This window comes from Callorhinus ursinus, unplaced genomic scaffold, assembly GCF_003265705.2.
Source record: "Callorhinus ursinus isolate GAN/ISIS: 27379988/994484 unplaced genomic scaffold, GSC_fseal_2.0 scaffold8, whole genome shotgun sequence".
NCBI classification, from domain to species: domain Eukaryota; kingdom Metazoa; phylum Chordata; class Mammalia; order Carnivora; family Otariidae; genus Callorhinus; species Callorhinus ursinus.
Window position 1 is genome coordinate 26,010,766 of NW_027397070.1, and position 18,848 is coordinate 26,029,613.

General features: G+C 41.4%; 1 protein-coding gene across 9 annotated transcripts in view; it reads right to left on the reverse strand.

Moving 5' to 3' along the window:
• Window positions 1-18,848, reverse strand: part of TRIM9 (tripartite motif containing 9) — a 106,567-nt gene that overhangs the window by 6,740 nt on the left and 80,979 nt on the right. For 4 of the 9 annotated variants that reach the window (XM_073895209.1, XM_073895208.1, XM_073895206.1 and 1 more), the window contains exons 6-8: window positions 16,102-16,259; window positions 14,539-14,677; window positions 2,256-2,444 (exon numbers count right to left, since the gene is read on the reverse strand). In XM_073895209.1, coding sequence (XP_073751310.1) covers window positions 2,256-2,444; window positions 14,539-14,677; window positions 16,102-16,259 — 486 coding nt within the window. Of the gene's footprint in view, window positions 1-2,255; window positions 2,445-12,439; window positions 14,678-16,101; window positions 16,260-18,848 lie in introns of those variants that run through there. The other 5 variants (XM_073895210.1, XM_025870081.2, XM_073895207.1 and 2 more) reach the window with 4 other exon arrangements.

Genomic DNA, 18,848 nt, shown 5'->3' on the forward strand with positions numbered 1-18,848 from the left:
AAATAAATAAATAAATAAATAAATAAATAAATAAATAAATAAATAAATAAAAACAAGAAAAATTCATCCAATTGAGAAGGAGAAATCACTGGATCTTGATAAAAATTCTGTTCTATATCAACTATTCCATGCACTTCTAACTCTGGTGGTAACCAGAAGACCTTTGTCATGACTTGGACCCAAGTTAAATGATACGTATATGTGTGATTGAACATAGAATGTATATGCTAATAAAAACATCTGATAATTTTTAATAATGACATGAATTAAATGTAGTGAAACAAATGACTTCATCTCCTTAGATCATTTTTACTACATCAGTTCTTCTCACCTAAGGGAGGGGAGGGGGCGCTCGTGGAGGTAGGATGGTCTCAGGGAGATATTAGAATCACCTGTGGAACTTTTCCTCTCCTTCCTCAAGATCTGGATCCCATGAGAAGCTGGATTGGGTGGTCTTAAAATGTTCAAAGGTGTATGAACTATAGTTTCAAGTGGTGTTGGGAACTGATCTGGAAAATGTATTTTTGATGAGCGCTGGGGTATCCCCTAGAGGGGATCATTTAATCTTTTTTTAACTCTGAAAGGCCTTTATACACTAATTTCTAAAACAATTGAAGGATAATACACTGAATTAAAAGAATTTTAGAATTAATACAGCAACTTACTATAAAAAAAGGACTAAGGATTGAATCAAAAAACGAAACTGAAAGGTACGTCCTTACTTTTGTTTATTTTACTCTGGGATGAATTCACGTACAAAAGAATCATTTTCTCCTAACTCATGGCTGATTTTTATGTTTAGCTTCTACCAATTACCACTTTAAAATTCCTATTCACAGGTTAGAGCGCAGTGAGGACTGAACACAGGAGTTTTAAAGCTGAATCTCATATCCCGCTTTGGAAATGAATTTATAGAATCTGAATAGGGCTTTTAAAAATTTTAAATGAATCATGCCTTCTGCAAGTCTTTTTCAAAACAAGCGTTCTGAAATCTTTTTACACTATTGAAAACATACTGCCATACATTTAAGAGTCAATGATACAACTAGGACAATGCTGTTAAATACAGCCCTCGCATCTCCCCCGACCCACATTTCATTTTATTCCTGAGACGATATACATTACAAAGACTATAACAGTATTTCAGTACATTGGACACAAGTGAAAAGAGTTTCATAACAAAGCATGTTTGAAAGCCAGCGGTGCACAGAAAAACAATAAGAAACGTAAAAGCACAAAGATGTCATTTTTAAAGAGAGCCTCAAGTCCCTGCATCCTTTTTATACTGTCATGCTGCGGTCTTCTTCATTCCAGGATGTGGGATGAGCAAAAAGAATAAAATAAAAAACAAAAGAAACCTTTGGAAATGTGAAATGTGCATCCCGTGTATCCACGATTACAATATAGTCCTGAAGAGATCAAATAGGTTTGCATCTTATGTGTTTTAGGATTCTGTTGGCCAGACAGGGTCGACTGCACAGTAACGCATGTCTAGCTTCCCTGAAATCAACCTAAAGCCCTGTCACAACCTGCTTGGCTGTGGGAAACGTGGGGGGAGCCAGCCTTAGCCATGACTTGGATCTTTGGCCCTTAGGCCGGTTAAGGGTTTCTAATTTGGCTAGTGATTGTCCCTCCCCGTTGCTAGGAAAAAATCCGCCATGAGCGGGACTGTCTGACCAGTGAGCACAGGCTTTTGCAGAAAATACTTTCATATCTGCTCTCTGCTTTGCCTGCTTTGTAGGATGCATTCTGCTGTTTGTGTGTTTTTACTTTTTTTTTTTTTTTCAATAAAGATCTCTTGAGTCTATGTTTAATCAGACCACTACGGGCTGGATGCACTGATCCAGTCTCCCAGACACAGCTGGTTTCCTGGATACAGCAGGGTTGCAAACCTCCAGACTGAGGCCCAGCCTCCACTCAGCCAGCGCCTATGCCGTGCTATGCCACTACATGGGATGATAGAGCGGGTCATCCTTGGCGGTACCAGCTGGTGCAAAAAGAACAACTTCACTCGTCACTTTCCAATGCCACTGGACATTGACCACAGCTCGATGGTTAGACCTTACACCACACAGACAAGAATGCCACAAAGCTCCAGCATCCAAATGCTCTTCATACGGGAAGCAGGCCACAGACATGGAGACTGCTCATTGCCCCTCTCCATGCACATGAACGGCAAGAACAAAACAGGTATTTCGGAGATGCCATCAAGGCACAGAGAGATCAAGGGGAAAGATCAGACGAGCTCAGCTCACCCGGTGCATTGAGAGACTGCAAAGAGGAATGCAAGCTCAGCTGGTGGGGTGAGGATCGGAAATCAAAGTAGGATCTCCCGGGAAAGCTGGGTTGTAGATTAAGGGTGGAGGAGAAAGGACTCATTCTACGGAGCGGCAATCTTTCCGAAGGCACTGGAAAAGGGAGTGTCTGTTCTTCTGAATCTGTGTCTAGATGTAAGATCAATGCAAACTAGAGATCAGAAATCTGCTACCTGCCCAAGCACGGTTCCCCAAGACCTGCCTTACCAATGCATTTGCACAAAGCCTCATCCATCCCGCAAGTGCCACAAGGCATTTTACAAAACCAAAGTGGCTTGGGGGCCGGGAGGGCATTCTCAGCAGGTCAGGAATCAAGACCAGAGGACAACTCAAACATCACAGACAATTGCTCTCATTTCCCCCAATTTTTTAGTGCTAGAGAAGGCATTTTGGAAGGTTTCCTTTTCATTAAATTTTTTAGAGTTGAATTTAGAAACTCTTAGAGGTAGATTTTACCCATTGATGACCAAGAGTGATACTTTACCCCCTTCAGCTACCTTGGAAGTTATTACCTGCACAACAATGGCTTCTTAAAGGGTTTCTATTTAGGAGATGATGATTTTTTTAACCAATTCTTTGCTTTTCCATATTTTTCCCTTTTCTCACATATATGTATTTTTCCGTTTCTGAATGGACGAAATGATTTTTCTATCCTAACACAGTCCACACTTGCTCTTTGAATAGGAGAGGAAGACAGTGCTGAACAAGTGATCAGGGAAGGAGCCTTACCTTTGTTTCTGAATTAGGATCAGACCCCAGGGATACCACTTGGACAGCTCTGGTTTTCTAATAATAAACGGTCCGTGGGGCCGTGGTGAGGTGCGTGGGTGGCAAAAACGTCTTTATTTTCAGATACCTGGGTCTGGCATGAAGATCACTAAATTACTAAAATCACTCCTTTCTCTTTTGTCAAATAGCTGGTTCTAGGTAGTAGGGTGGTCTGGTCAGAGATAGATGTTTTACCAATCAGGACCTTCTTAGAACCCACTGTGACAATAATAATTTAAGAAACAGAGATGGCATGACGGTAATATTCTATGTCCAAAGCCAAGGAATTATCTTTACATTGAAAAAACAATTTTGTTTTGGTGGCCAGGGGATGCTCCTGGGAGTATTTTTCTCGTTTGAGTCTGTCAGCGTGCTTCTCCATGTTGAACATATTCTTGTCCTATCAAAATGCTATTGTGGGCACGTTCAAGCCAAAATAACTGGAGTGTGTGCAGGTAACATGATCCTATTTGAAAAGCTCAGAACAAGGCCACTGGCTAGTTTTAACTGAATATTGCTGAGAGTCAGCCCCATTTTAGTATCTGCATTTACAATATTAAAGTTAGCTTTTCAGGCTTTACTTTTATCCTTGGGGAATTTTTTTTTTAAAGAAAATGAGAAAAAGATCTCAGAGAAAAGGAACTGCTACTTAATGGAGTTAAGGTGTGGTATTCCCAATAATAATATATTCAAAGTTTCTTCTACCTAAACTTCATATAATTTGGATGACATGACACATGTGGTCATTTCTTTGTTCAAAAATGGTAAATCAGAAATGATTCCTATTATAATTGTCTCAAGGCGGGGGGAATTAGTCTTTTAGTTTAATGGGAAATTTGAAACACAACACAGCACCACAAACTGACATGGGCTTCATTTAGGGAGAGAAGGCCATTAAAAGATTTTTTATTAACAAGAATTTGCTTGGAAATATATTTTTGACCAGGTGGTAGCAATCAATTCATTATATTGAAAATACTTGTTGCTTTAAAAATTATGGGAAAGGACATACATAGTGAAATGAATTCTAGAGTATATTGAACCTTCAAGTCATCATCTGAAAACCAACGAAGAGATGTATACTGAATCCAGACCCTGGGGAGCATATCTGAGCCACCATGAAACATACTCACCTTTCCTATTCTGAGTGCCGAGTTGCTGATGGCACCACTCTGTGGGGCGGGGGCTGAGAGTAGCTGTGGTTATTCGTGGGATTAATAACTCGACACTAAAATAGGTACTGTTTTTTTTAGTCTTTTGTGTGGATCCATTATTTATTGATGACCCAATTTTTCTTGACTCCTTTCACTTTTGAACTATGCCCTCTTTTCAGGCAAGCTTATTTAATACCCACATTATCCAACCATTTCATCTCCATCTTCCCCCCCTCCACCTATGGCCTCCCATCCCCTTCAGCTGGGCTCTTACCCCATTTTAGGAGCTCCTAAAAAAAAATTTCTTACCTCATCATGAAAACTTTCCAAATGAATTACGAGAGGGAGAGTGTTTTCCACCTGATCCCAGCCAGACTAAATAAGCAGTGCCCCTTTATGCCCTCCCCCATGGGCACACAGTACAAATATTGGGTCAGTTGCCTGTAAATCATCTATGTTAACTTGATATTATCTTAGATTACAGGAGTCTCAGAAGAACACGCTTGATCACATCTGAGGAGCACTCATCAGGCTTCCCCTTGAAATATCCTGGGTTGAGGAACTCATTGCCTCTGGGCAGTCCCCTCCAGTTTACAGTTATTGCTTACATTCGTCTGGATATACCCCTGTGGGAGCTCCACTCGTCAACTGTAGCCTTACTATCTGGGGCCAAGATCACTAGTTCTTCAAGTATTTGACAACAGTCACCAATCCCCTTTATTATCTTCCCTTTTCTGGGCTAAAAAGAATCTATTTCTAGCCCTTTTTCTATGCTATGAAATTCAAATCTTAACTCTTCTTGTCTTGCCCCACTAGACATATTCAAAAACATGAACCAAAGACAATAAGACAATATTGGGTATAGTATTACCACCCCCTGGTTTAGTCAAGTCACACAACTTACAATGAACATATACACAGCTACCCACAGGTATATTCTATGTTATACCCATGGGATGCAGGAAGGCTACATCCCACTTCCTCACCTCCCCTTGAAAGCACAACTATTGAGATATTGAGATCTGGAGAAGGCTTCTCAGCCATTAACGTTCTATTAGCTATTAGCTATTATCTATTAGATAAACCCTGTTTATCTCCCCCCACCCAAATACATGATACAAAAGCAATGTTTCAGGTCATAGCTAATATCCAGGATCATTATTATTAATTTTTAATGTATAGATCACTAGAGAAAGACAAGTAGCCCCTTAAAAGGTTCTAAATGTCTTGTCATGTTTCATGACATGCAGTGATCCTGTCTGCTGAACAGTTTTGCTGAGTAAAAGCAGCTTATCAAGGAAGACCAATGGAAAGAGTAGTAGAATGCCAGCTGAGCACTGGTGTGGTGACTCTAGGCACAGTAACTCTGGGGTGGGGACAGTGCTCATAATGGGAATGTGTCAAGGCACACTTTCTGTCAACTTGGTCAATGGCTACCATTTTCCTCTTGCCCTTGACTAGACTGCTTTCCCTTTTTACTCGGGACTGGCTGGATTCTGGAGTCGAGGCCTATGCTTAAAAGAAACCATCAAAAATTATCAAAGCAAAGATCAGCTGGGGATCACACTTAATTATTTACTGACTTTTGGGTTCAAGGTGAAAAAAGAATGTCTGGGTGATGTACTCCTGTTTGGCTAACAGTGCATACTTCTTTTATTTGTTTGTTAGTTAACATTTATTGAACATCTACCATGTGCCAGACATTGTATTAAAACTGAGCAGCTAGGAAACAGGAACTTGGAGAGAGCTGACCATAAGAAAAAGAATAATTTAGAGAAAATCTTCTAGGGGCGGAATTTCTTGACTGATTCCAACATGTACTGAGTACGAAAGATTTCTGTAGTGTGGTAGAATATTTTGGAAATATTCCTCACCAGTCTGTGAGGTGTTATTTTTGGAATTCAAAGAGAAAAAGCAAACCAACAGGGCTTCCTTCTGATAGCATACGCTAATGCAGTTTTCTTTGTGACTGGTAGAATTCTTGGTTATCTTTTTGTCTGGTCGGGAACGGCTTTACAACTCAGGCAGCCCCGGGGTGCTGGTCCAGCAAGACAGTTGTATTTCAAAGCCCAGTAAGACAAGATTATGTCAGTAAGAACTGCACAAGCAGCATTAAAGATGAGTTTCAGTTCAATTATAAACCAGTTGTAAAATAATTTGCTTTTGTTTGGAAGATTTTAAAGAGATGAATGAAGGAGGCTGAGTCTCCTTAAATGATCTAATAGCACCCAAACTTATGTCCAACTGGTACATAAGTTACAATGAAAGGTGGTATTTCAAGCTCTCTTAAGTGTGGCATTAACTGCAGTTGAGAAGTGAGAAACAAAGCTGTTTTGAAAAAGTTCCTTTTAAGAGAAGAAATAGTCTCTTAAACACCCCTGGGACAGCTGCATACTCTGTCACCAGATCCTCCACTCCAATTTAGAATACAATGGCATTATTTATAAGTAACTACCATCAGAAGAACTAAAAATTCTTGCATTTCAAATAGATACAACAGATTCCAAAGGACTCATCTGTTCCCCAGAGTGTCAACAGCAAAGCATATTCCCCTGAACCAAAGATAGGGTCTGGATCCAGTTCAGTTCTATGGAAAAATTCAGGAAATTCCCTGGGATGTCATGCGTGTTGTCAAAATTAAAAGGAACGGAGTATCCCTCTTTTCTGGGCTCTGAAAACTAGCATGCCTCTCACTTTGGATTTTGTAAAATCTACCCAGATTTGTTCAGGTATGATTTACCTACCTTGAGGATTTTGTCTTGGAAATGCACATTCTTCTAACTAAATAATGTTTTGGGAGCTCTGATGCTCTGAATCAGGAAAAATAAAGCAGAGGCATAGGAAAAATGATCTCTGGTGGACAGTATACTCTTCCCTATATGATCCTTTATCAACTATTTTCTATTAGTGTTGAATTCTCCATATCATAGGCAGATCTTTAAGACCTATTAAGACCCTTGCAGGAGGCAGGAGGTGTCTTTTCCTGTTCATAGCATTTTCTGAAACAGTTAACAGATTTCAGCAGTAATTTTGAAGAGAGAAACCATACAAGAAATCCAGGGGTACAAATTGCAAAGAACTTGGAGGTTATCTGCTCTAAGTCTATAGTTTTAGAGACAAAAATAAAAACAAAACAAACCCCCCTCCAAACCAAGAAACCCCTCCCAACACTCCCCCCCCCCGGCCAAACACAACAACAAAACAAAAACTCCTGAAATCCAGAGAGTTTAAGGGACACATCCCAAGTCACACTGCCTGCTGTGGTAGCGCAGGATAGGGACCCAGGCAGGATCAATTCCAGGGGGAAAAATTTATGGAAGTGACAAGGCCATTGCTTCTCTTTTGTGTCTTGGAAATGCATAAAAAATAAAGTTTATGCCACGGGCCACGGGCACATTCCGGTGGTCTCAGGGGTGACCAAGGTTTGTGCAGGTGAACCTAATATCATTCTTTAAATCCTGAGCCATACTGAATGAGGGTGAATCTTTCTTCTCTACATGGAGCAGTTCTATGGACCGCGGTGGTTAGGGATTGAAAAGCAACGCAGCATCCTCCCCTTTGGAATTTTGGTCATGGGGAGTGGTGAGCAGAGGAGTTCCCTGTTGTTCTTCTGAGATTGAATGAGGTTCTTCCCCACCTCCCCCACAAGGTTGCAGCTTCTCTTGGGCGGGGGTGGTTTACTACATCAGGGTTTAAGAGTGCAGTACTTACGTTGCTCCAAAATCACTATAAAATATCTGCAAAGAGATTTTGGACAGATGCATCTGGGGCTATGCTGGGGCCATATTCTGCTTATACCACTGAATATTCTTTGGGTTATTTCTTTTCAATGTGTGGGAGAAGGAGCTATCACATTGGAAGGGGTAGTGTGATGCTCATAGTCTAATAGGGGAAAATAAGCATCTTAATTTTACGAATAAAATCTTCTATGCCCCCTTTTAGAAAGCATTTTCTAAGATGTAATTTCAAGAACCCTAACCCTTTTATTGTCATTAGGGAAGACAATCCTGAAGTGTCAGGGAGGTGATTCCTGTGGACATTCAACTAAGGAGATGCTTGAGAACATCTTGTCTAAAGCCCGATTCTCCATTTATCACTGTTTACCTTCTCTCCAGTTTCCTCACAATTGAGATCCGGAGGGCTGAAGCTTTTGCCAATAAATGGCTCTGTGGTTTCAACCAGAACAGAGCTCCACGTCCCAGATCTCATTTGGCAAGGTCTTTTAAGGACCTTGCAGATCTGGCTCTGACATTCCTTTTCTTTCCCAAGCAGCCACCTGTCACTGCAAGCCAAGAGCATGTTCTGATCCCAACAGGGGGAAAGGGCCTCTCTAGGTGATTGCTTACCCTGGGGAGGGAGGGTGGGTGGGTGAGAAAGTGGAGATGCAGAGACAGAAGGAAAGGACAGGACCTGAGTAGGAGCTTAGATCTGCCGCTGGGAAGGACAGCCTCTTCACACCTCCTTCTTAAAGGAAGAATGTTATTTTTTTCACCAAAATTCCAACATGACTCTTTGAAAGTGCTAGAGTCCGTTTCTTGCTGGGGTTTCTGGATGAACACATGAGGCAGCTACATAATGCTGCTTCATTTGGACAAGATGTTTTCACCCACTTAGCAAACAGACTTAGGATAGATTTCCCTATTTCCTCCCTTTTAGCTGAGTGCAAATAGCTCTCTTCTAACGTCAGCACCGAAGTGCACTGTGCTGGGCAGTGCAGGCTGGAAGGCTGGGGTCTGACGTGGCACTTAACTTCTCAAAGGCTCAATCTTCCCATAGGGAGGATGAGATAATAATTATAATACTTCTTCCTAGAGTGTGGTAGGTGGGATAATGGCTTGCCTCAAAATGTCCATGTCCTATAATCCTTGGAATTTGTTACCTGGCAAAAGGAGCTTTGCAGATGTAATAGGGTAAGGATTTTGAGTTGGAGAGATTATCCAGATGGGCCCAAGGTAATTACAAGCGTCCTTATAAAAGGGAACCAGGAGGCCCAGAGTCAGAAAGAGATTGGAAGACACTACATTGCTAGCTTTGCAGATGGAGGAAGGGGTTGTGAGCCAAGGAATACAGGTGGCTTCCAGAAGCTGCAAAAGGAAAGAGAACAGATTCACCTCTAGAACTACCTGAAGGAATGCAGCCTCGCTGATACCTCACTGTTTGCCTAGTGAAATTCATTTAGGATTCTGACCTCCAGAACTGTAAGGTAATCCATTTGGGTTGTCTTAAGCTACTGAGTTTGTAGTAATTTGTTACAGCAGTGAAAGGAAATTAATACACAGGGTAAATCTGGAATATTGCAGCAACTGAACAGGAGAGGGGTTTGCGTTAGCAGTGGGCACAGAGGTATAGTCTGAAGTCTTTATAGCTGTTTTAGGGTGAACAGAAAAAATTCCTGGTTTTTCTTTAGGACCTTATAGTGAAACATAGAATGTATAGTTTTTATACAGTTCTACTGGATTTCAGTATCCTTAAAAATATTTGCTGGCTGTCATTTTTCATGGAATCTTTTAGTGGACAATGAAGAAAGTTCTTAGAAGCTTGACACAAAATGAGACCGAGTTTATTGCAATAGTTTTCTCACTGTATTTTGTATTGTGATTCCATAAAGCCTTCTGAGATATACCTGATACCCAATTCCAAGGGTTCCAGGTAATATACTGACTTTTAAATGTTAGATGGAAATATTTTTACAGTTCATTATATGCTTTCCTTCTTAATCAGAACACAAGCCACACAATGCTATCTTTTGACTTTTTTGCGGGGGGCGGGGGGAGGGTTCTGTTCTCAGTTTTCCTAGTTCCCTTCCCTGCTCACCAATCTCTCTTCTCTCTTCTAATGTGATGTTCCTAGTCTGCTGTGGTCTTCCCAAGTGGGTCATGAGCTCAGTGGCCTCATGCATATCGTAAGAATCAGCGAGAACTGAGGGAGATCAGAGGCCCTGCTGTTAAGGACAGCACAGGAGTGTCTAAACCTGAACTTTGTCTTCTTCTTCTTCTTTTTTTTTTTTTTTGCCAGTCAGAGGTCATTGTCACTTGTTGATTGTAAGATGACTATCTAGATTGCAGGGTGGATATCTTAATTCTAGAGAGGTGAGGTACCATAGTTTTTAGGTGCTCTGAGTCAGGTGCCATGGAGTTCAAGAAGGAGGAGGAGTGGAGCCCATAAGCTTTCCGGCAGGAGCCATGCTTCATTATCTTCGTGATCCTGGGCCCAGCACAGTTCCTGACACAACTGAGGGGCTCAATTAATGTTTTTAAATGAATGAGGTTTCATTATCATAGTCAGCTCAAGGCCAGTTTTGAAGTTTTTGCCTTGCATACAGTTATTCCTTGTGTTTGGGTTTCTGTCTGTCCGTCTGTCTCTCTATACTCTGGGAAGTCTTTCCTCCTTTTTGGATCATATTCCTTTTCTCTGCAATATGTTGTAACTTATTTCATGGAGCTATTAGATGGAAAACAATCAGAATATGATTTCTATGAAAATATAAACTTAAAAAGCCCTGTTTTAGGTACACTTTTACTTTTAGGGGGGCTGCTTGTTAGTCAAAATTAAACTCTAAATAGCAGAATTAAGATGATTTTAAAAAATGGAATGATTCATACATTTCTGGTGTAAAATCTGTCTGGAAAGCAATTGAAAAACACAGATCAAGGGCCTTAAAAGTGTTCATGCTTCTTGGTCTGGTAATTCCAATTCTAAGAATTTGTCCAAGGAAGATAACAAAGATTTGTGTGGGAGAGTATTGAAAGACTCAAAGGTGCCACTCTTCATGTTCTCACTCCCCTGAAGGACTCCGATCTCTGCTAAGATTGTGTGAAGCCGTTCCCTGGCAATTCTCCCCCCTGAGAGGGGGATCAGAGAGAAACCCTCTCTTTTCAGCCAGCTTAGTCATAGTGAGTTATTTGAGTCCCAGGAATGTTACCTTTGGTCTATTTCATTTTCTCTCCAGATTAAAGAAAAAGAAAAAGGTAAGTCTGTTTAGATAGGTAGAGGGAAAATAGGGAAAAATAAATAGGAAAATTTCCTATTCTGTTCTCAGCCTCATTTTTAAGAGAATCTTAAAAAAAAAATTCTCTTTCAGGAGTAGAGTCTCCAGACAGAATAAGCCCCAGAACTACGTGGGAAGAAGGCCTTGTTACATAATGGATATACTTCTGCAGATGGTTTCAAAGACTGTGACACAGCCATGGTGGCTATTAAATGGATTACTTTAAAAATATATACAACTGGGGTTGTGGGCCTCATTTAAAAATTTCATTAAGATTCTTAATTGCTTACAGTTATATTTCTTCTTAAGTTAGGGTAATTTAGTTGAGACCTGCAACTGGCTTTATGTGCATGGCTGTCTTAGGTACATTCCTGAGAACTCTGCTTTCGGGGAACTAATCACACTTGAACTCATCTAATAATGTATTTTCCTTTCCTTTTCCCTTTTAATAACACATTCTTCATAATTTCCATTGAATTAAATTATTTTTCATTGTTTTCCTGACCGATTCCCAGATACAAATTATGTCTTCCTGCTAGTCTCCTTTCCTTCCTTCCCAGTGGTAATAATAACTTGAAAATATATAATTAGTTGTGTGTCTTTTAAGGCCTGTCCCTCTTCCTAGACTGTGAGCTCATACAAACAGGGGGGACATCGGCTTACCCCTCTACACCCACGGTGTAGCACACAGTGAGCCTTTACCAAGCACGGCCCAGTAAGTAGATAAACAAACAGAACTGCTTCTGGAAAAAATGACCAGCATTATAGCAATGTGGACATCTGATCTCCCCTGCATAATGTCACCTGTAAGTCAGCAGATGGTTTTATATCGTTCAAAGAATGTAAGTGACAAGTGGTTTAAATCTCAGACTAAATGCATGTACGTACAAGTAAGACTTGCTATCATGTATGAATTGGACCCCTCTGTAATACAGACATTTGTTTTGAACTTTGGGAAAGGGTTAGCTGTTGCTAAGAAGACCGCAAAACATCTTGTTACAGTAGAAAAGCCAAAACGAACCGCCACGCCATCCCCAAGAGCAGCAAAGAAAACAAACTTCCAGAGCAAACCTTTCCAGGAATTGTAGGAAGGAAGATTAATAGAGTATAATATAAGTTCAGTTAATGTATTGAACCCTGTCAGTGGCATTTTTCTCATTGATTTCTAAAAAAACAAAAATATATATATAATTTTTTAATTCTATAGGCTTTCTCTATTGTTACAAGGTTGATCAAATCTTTTTTTTTTAAATTAGCTATTCATTATATATTTTTTCTTGCTTTCTAAACCTTGTCTCACCATATGAATGAGTTAGAATGAGGAAGGAACAAATAGAACAAACCAAAGTTATGGAGAAAGTATGTGTGTGAACTTTATTTCATCATGAGAAAATCACTTCTGTGCAGTAACAGAGAATACTGATATATCTACACGATGGTAAGGTTTTCTTTGTATTTAGATACATACCTTATATTTGTACACAATATATAAAATTCATGGAGGAAATTAATTTCTACAGTACAGTTTCTTTGTTGGAAGAGGACTTGTTCCGTTAGTTTCGTTTAGAAAATGACCCCCAGTTCTGTGACTGTGGTACCAGGGATCGCAGTTCCAATCCTGTAATTTATTAGACACCATAATCTTATGAACAGTAAGAGAAACTGAGAAACTACATCCTCCTGCAGGATGAAAAGAGAAACATGAATGCTCAAGCTGCTATGCTAGTAACTGATTTTAGCGGAAGAATATGATTTCCATGATATATTATGAATAGAAATAGTAGGTCTCATGATACATATTAGCAACATTGCTGCAAACTGTCTCCCTGCTCTGACGGCATGCACTTCACTCTTCAGTCAAACCGCCTTGTACGCACGTGGGAAGCGAGGCCATCCTCATGAAGGGCCTTCTGCGTGGCATGTGGGCAACTCTTGGAGGGCTTTAGCGTTTAGCATGGTACTCGGGAAAAGAGGCAACTGCTCTCAAGCAGAGAGGTCATCCCAGAGAGAAGTTGCTAAAGGGGTCATTCGGGAGGCTGTAGCTACCACATGCCTGTAACCCGATGGGAATAGGTCGTGCGGGCATGTTTCCTTCAGCGAATCCTTCTCTTTGAATAGCATCCCTCACAGACTTACCACTGCTCCCCAAGCACGGTGTTTACGTCTAGGGGCCTGTCAACCTCGCTGTGGGGTTTGAAGTTGTGCTTGTTTTTAACCATGTGAACCATTTAAAGGGTGATTGGTGCATGCCAAGGTTTGTGGGAAGTGGGAACAAAACACCACCACAGTTCTTTGAGCTAACATCTTGAATTTGAACAAAATCAACACAATTGGTTCTGCAGAGGGAAGTTATGGGGAATGCCAGTGGGGTGACTTCTATGATTAAAATGACACCCAGAAGGTCTGAAAATGCTTTGGCACCGACCAAAATCACCTCTTCATAGGTTTAATTTCATGTGCTGTGATTGCTTTTAAAATGAAAATGTTAAAATCCTCAGAGGTTATACCTGGTCATCAAAGGCAAGCCCCTCTTCTGAGAGGAATGGCTTGACTCTGATGACCAAAATATTTACAGTATGGCCAAGAAGTGAAAGTTCTCTGGGGCTTGACCTTGTACAGTGGCCCTTGGTGGCCTAACCCAGCCTAGAGGGACGGGCAAAGGTGAAAATGGCGAGGTAATGTGGAGTTGCTGGTCATTTCCTGTTTGGTGCCCACAGGAAGCCTCAGTCCTGGTGCCGCCGGCCTCGGCTTTGGCAGTGAGATGGAAGCGGTCCGCGCTGGGTAAGCCAGGAGTGGCCGACAGGCCCTCTCTGAACAGCTCTAGCACCCCACACCCATTGGAAACATGTTCAGTCACACAAATTCACAGCTGGAAACAACCTCGGCCCCACCCTCAGAAACAGGCAAGCACTACAAAGCAACTTAGAATCATCTGGGTAAAATTGGCAAGTGATGTGTGTTGTGGAGAAAGGGAGCCTGCCCTAGAGCCTAGATACATTTGTTTCACACACCAGGGGGACATTCAGGCCTTCATTTTTTCAGCTTCTTCAACTGCAGCTTATTTAGAGTGTTATCAAAGGAAGCCGACGCCCCAGGCCATTTGAACTGCCGCTGTGGACTCTTTGGTTTGATCACATCCACATACCATGGGCTCTCTAACGGCAGGAGAGGAACAGCGGCATTGTGCCAGAATGCAGAGCAAGTCATGGAAACACTTCAGAATGTGGGCAGTGGTGGGGTTACCTCCGGGCTTGCCAGCCACTTTAGATGCCTCGCAGTTCTCGCTCTGAAGGATACTGCTGAAGGGCCTTACCCTCAGACGTTTGGAGGACCAGGGTCTTGCTGTACTGGCTGACTCCTGTTTTGTTGAAGGCCTTGATGCGAGCGTTGTATGTGCTGTTGAAGTGAAGACCGTCCACGGTGCACATCGTCTCCTTTCCAACATACACTTCCTGAGGGTCAACAAATAACAGGCCACCATTTAATGCTAGACCTGGTGAGGGGTAAGGGACGCAGTGTCACTCAGTGGTCAGGAGCAAGCATTTTGGTGGCAGCCTGATCTGGATTCAAATCCTGTGGGGTACTAAGCCATTTAATTGACCTTTTTTTTTTTTAAGATTTATTTACTTATTATTTGAGAGAGAGAGAGAGAGCATGGGGAGGCGAGGAGCAGAGGCAGAGGGAGAGGGAGAGAATCTCAAGCAAACTCCCTGCTCAGCGTGGGGCCTGATGTGGGGCTTGATTTCACGACCCATGAGATCATGACCTCAGCCAAAACCGAGAGTTGGATGCTTAATCAACTGAACCACCCAGGCACCCCTAATTGACCTTTTTAAGTCTCGGTTTCCTCATATGTAAAATGGGGACAATAATACCCAGTTTATGAGGTTGCTAGGATGATCATTATAAGGAGGTCACGTGTGCAAACTGTTGAACATTGTACCTTATATTTAGCATGGGCCTGGCACCTTAATGAATGGTAATTACTAGCGGTTAGGGTTTAAAAACTTAAAATTGGGTGCTTATAGTTAGCATTATGCTTACTATTATTAATTTGGCATTTACACATTTATTATTATACCTACCGAGCTCTTTCTCCATCAGCATGATTTGTAAAAACTGGTTTGAAAACATGAGGGTCGTCTCTATAACTCCACTGGTAACTTTAGGAACTGTCACAAAGATTACACTCAGAGTCATAGGAGTATAGGTTTTATCGTGGAGCAGAGGGAAGGGGGAGGATACAGGGGCGGGGGGAAGAATGACATTTCAAAGGCTTAAAATAAACCGTAGCATAATGCATCTTTAGCATAGGTTAGGCATGTGCCTCCCTCTTTAGCTGTAGGCTTCTGTAACATTATGCTGATGTAATGAGTAAAAATAATTTGTATTCAAAGCACAGCCTTAAAATGATAACTCTCCGGTGGGATACTAACCAGATTGGGGTCTAGGGTCCTGGCATGCTAAGAATTTTATATGATGGATTATCTAACTGACTCTTAACAACAATGCATGTGGTATGTGTTAATATCACCCTCATTTTACAAATGAGGTCCTGAAGCCTCAGAGAAATGAGGAATGGGCACAGTCACATGGCTAAATGGCGGAGTCCGGATCCGAGTGCAAGCAGCTGGACTCCAGAGCTTGTGGCCTACATGGGCCTTCTCTTGAGAAGGGGAGGGCAGTTTCTATTCAGAGACTCCTTCATCCACCTTTGATGGTTCAAGGAGAATGCAGGCCTCCGTTGAAGGGCAGGCAGACCCTGCCAGGATGGTCTGGCCTCAGGAGAGGTGGGGAAGCTTGGCCTGAGACCCCACAACGGGTCCTCTGAGGTGGTCCCTGGCTTTGGTTAACAGGTAGCAGACGCTCTACTTACCCGGAACTGACCACCATTGCCGTCATCCAGCTCCAGAATGTAGCCTTCAGCAGGCACCGTGGACAAAGGTGGCTGTTTCCAGGACAGCGTGGCGCTGTTGTTGTGAGTACAACACTCCTCCAGCTGCAGGATAGGGGTTGCTGGGACTGGAGAGGAAGCTAAACAGAAATTAGTGTAACCCTGGCTTCTGCTGAGTTGCAAACATTTCAGGATCTTGGAATGAGAAACATCCCCCTGATCAACATGTGGCTCAACTAAGTAGCTAGCTCACAGGGGACCTGAAATGGATCCCTTCCAGAGTCTCTAGGAGTGGGACCGGGTCCTAAGCTGCTGTGCTGCCTTTTCCCAAACTCATGGTGGCACTTCTTACCTTAACTGTTGGGGAGACAATCACTCTATTCTCACCCCCTTGAGCACCGAAGACATCATACCTAAGGGAACTATTTTAATGGAGGATGGGTTTCCAGCCCAGCCCACTAAAGCCCATGTAACCCATAACAGGGCTGAAAAATGTATCATAAAATTTATTCTGAGCCTTGGCCCCTAGTGTATAAACTTGAAACTGCCTATTCTGAGCAGTTTGTTTGTTTTACCAGTGATTCTACTCAAGGTCTTGTGCGTGTGAGTAGCTGCAACAGTGGATTTTTGTGAAAACTTAGTACTAAGGGACATAGAAACAGTGATTTCTGCATTTCAAAACTTCTGAGGAACTTGACCTCATTCTTTCAAGGTAGCTATGCTAGTTCAGGTCCACTCTCTGCAGGTGCAGAACAGCCTGGAGAGTAGTACGGGAGCAGAAGGGGCCCAGCAGGGGAGGGTCAAGGTGTCCTTGTGACTTTGTGAGAATCTGCCACAGTACTACTGGTCACAACATGCCCTTGTCCCCATTTTGTGCTGGGGGTCTTTTCTATTACTTCAAACTGCAGAGTGGTTGAGCCTTCAGACACATAGACATAGAACTGTTAGGTACCAAACACTCCCAGTTCCTAACATATGAACTCAATGTATGTATTTGGGAGCAGTGTTTTTACCAACAGCTTAAAAAATTTTTTTTTAGCACCAAACCATTAATTTATTTTTGTAGCACTTTAACAATAGGAGAGAACAGTTTGGGCCACATCCAGGGACATTTAAATGAACAAATGTTAATTATGGAACACCTGGTATGCTGTGCCGAAATTGGACTCCGTGTCATGCATCCAATTATCTGCTCCCTGCCATCACCTCAACCCCAAAGATGGTTTGTTTAATAGCAGTTTAGGAAACAGGTTCTAAGATGGATAAGCTAAAGAACAATAGCAGTGATCAGAGCACAAGAGATGCGAAGGTGAGGCAGGTCAATTATGCTTAAGAAAAGACTTTGATACAAGAAGACCATGCTGGAGTTACTAGAGCAAACATAACAAAATCAAAATTACGACCAGTTAATTGGAGGTGGTGAGTGTAGGAAGGGAAATCATGTTTCAGATTTCAATGGCATAGGGTTCAGTTGGTCTTATGAGAGAAGAGTGGCTTCTACAGCCTCAGAGGTCCCCAAACATCCAGAATTGGAGGAAAGGAGATAGATTCATTGCCTTGTTCAAGAAATAGACTACAGGACAGGAAGGGAAGGAGAGAGAAGACGTAACTCCTAGTGGTCGTCTACCCATAAACCGGCATCACCTAAGAGTTGTAATTGGAGGGTTAACTTCAGGTCATCATGTATTAGGAAACCACTTGGTCATTAAACATTTTTCCCTTCTAAAAATAATAAATTTTAACATATTAACTATGGAGTAAATTATGATGAGTTTAAGCAAACCGTTCTTCAAAGGGCTTCTAGAGACATGGAATGATTCTCCCCAGGGACATTTGCTCTGAGCGGTCCTTATGAGTCAAACCGACCATAAAACAACCTATTCCTTGGACTCTCTTTATTTCATTAGCTCCCCCATCAATCTTCCTTTTCCCTTTGTTCATGATTCAGGCAAGTCTACATTTCATCAATTTTAAAATGAAAGAATAAGATCACGAGATGGTTTCAACTTGAATCATGCAAATGCTTGCAATGTCTCCGATAAGAAACTCAAATTTCCTTGTATAGGCATAGGTACAATTAACAGATTAATTGAAATACATGGTGTCATGTGTAATTAAAACATGGGAACTTCATTTGTAAGTCCTCAGTGCATACACTTTAAAAGATCAAAAAGATAATAAAAAGTCTAACCACTCACCAATCTTCAGATTTTAATATTGTCTAGAACTTAAACAAATTCAGCAAACAAAAAAGTGAAATGAGGGAGGGAGGGAGAATGAAAGAGAGGGAGGAAAAGAGAGAGAGAGAAACAAAAATGAAGGAATATAGAGACATTTGCATGTCTAAATCTATTTCTTGATGTGCTCAGAATTATTTTTTCTGTTTCCTTATTTACCCCAAAGTGATGCGGCATATAAAAGGCAAATGTGACAAAATTACAGCCTCATTAACAAAGACTAAGGCTGACATTTTAGAAAAACAGATTTTATAGTGGGTGTTATATTACCCTATTTCACTTTATTAGGTATAAAATAAATGGTCTATAAGAATCCAAAGTATTTTCAAATTATTTGTGTTTTGGAAATGGATAGCATCACAGTTCCTGGGCTGAACTCTAAGAAATTTTTATTTTACTGAAACTTCTGTCATTGGGTTGCCATAGCTGTCTTAATCTTAACACTTTCAACATCATTCTTGGACATCTTTGTTTTTCCTAAAGAACCAGTTT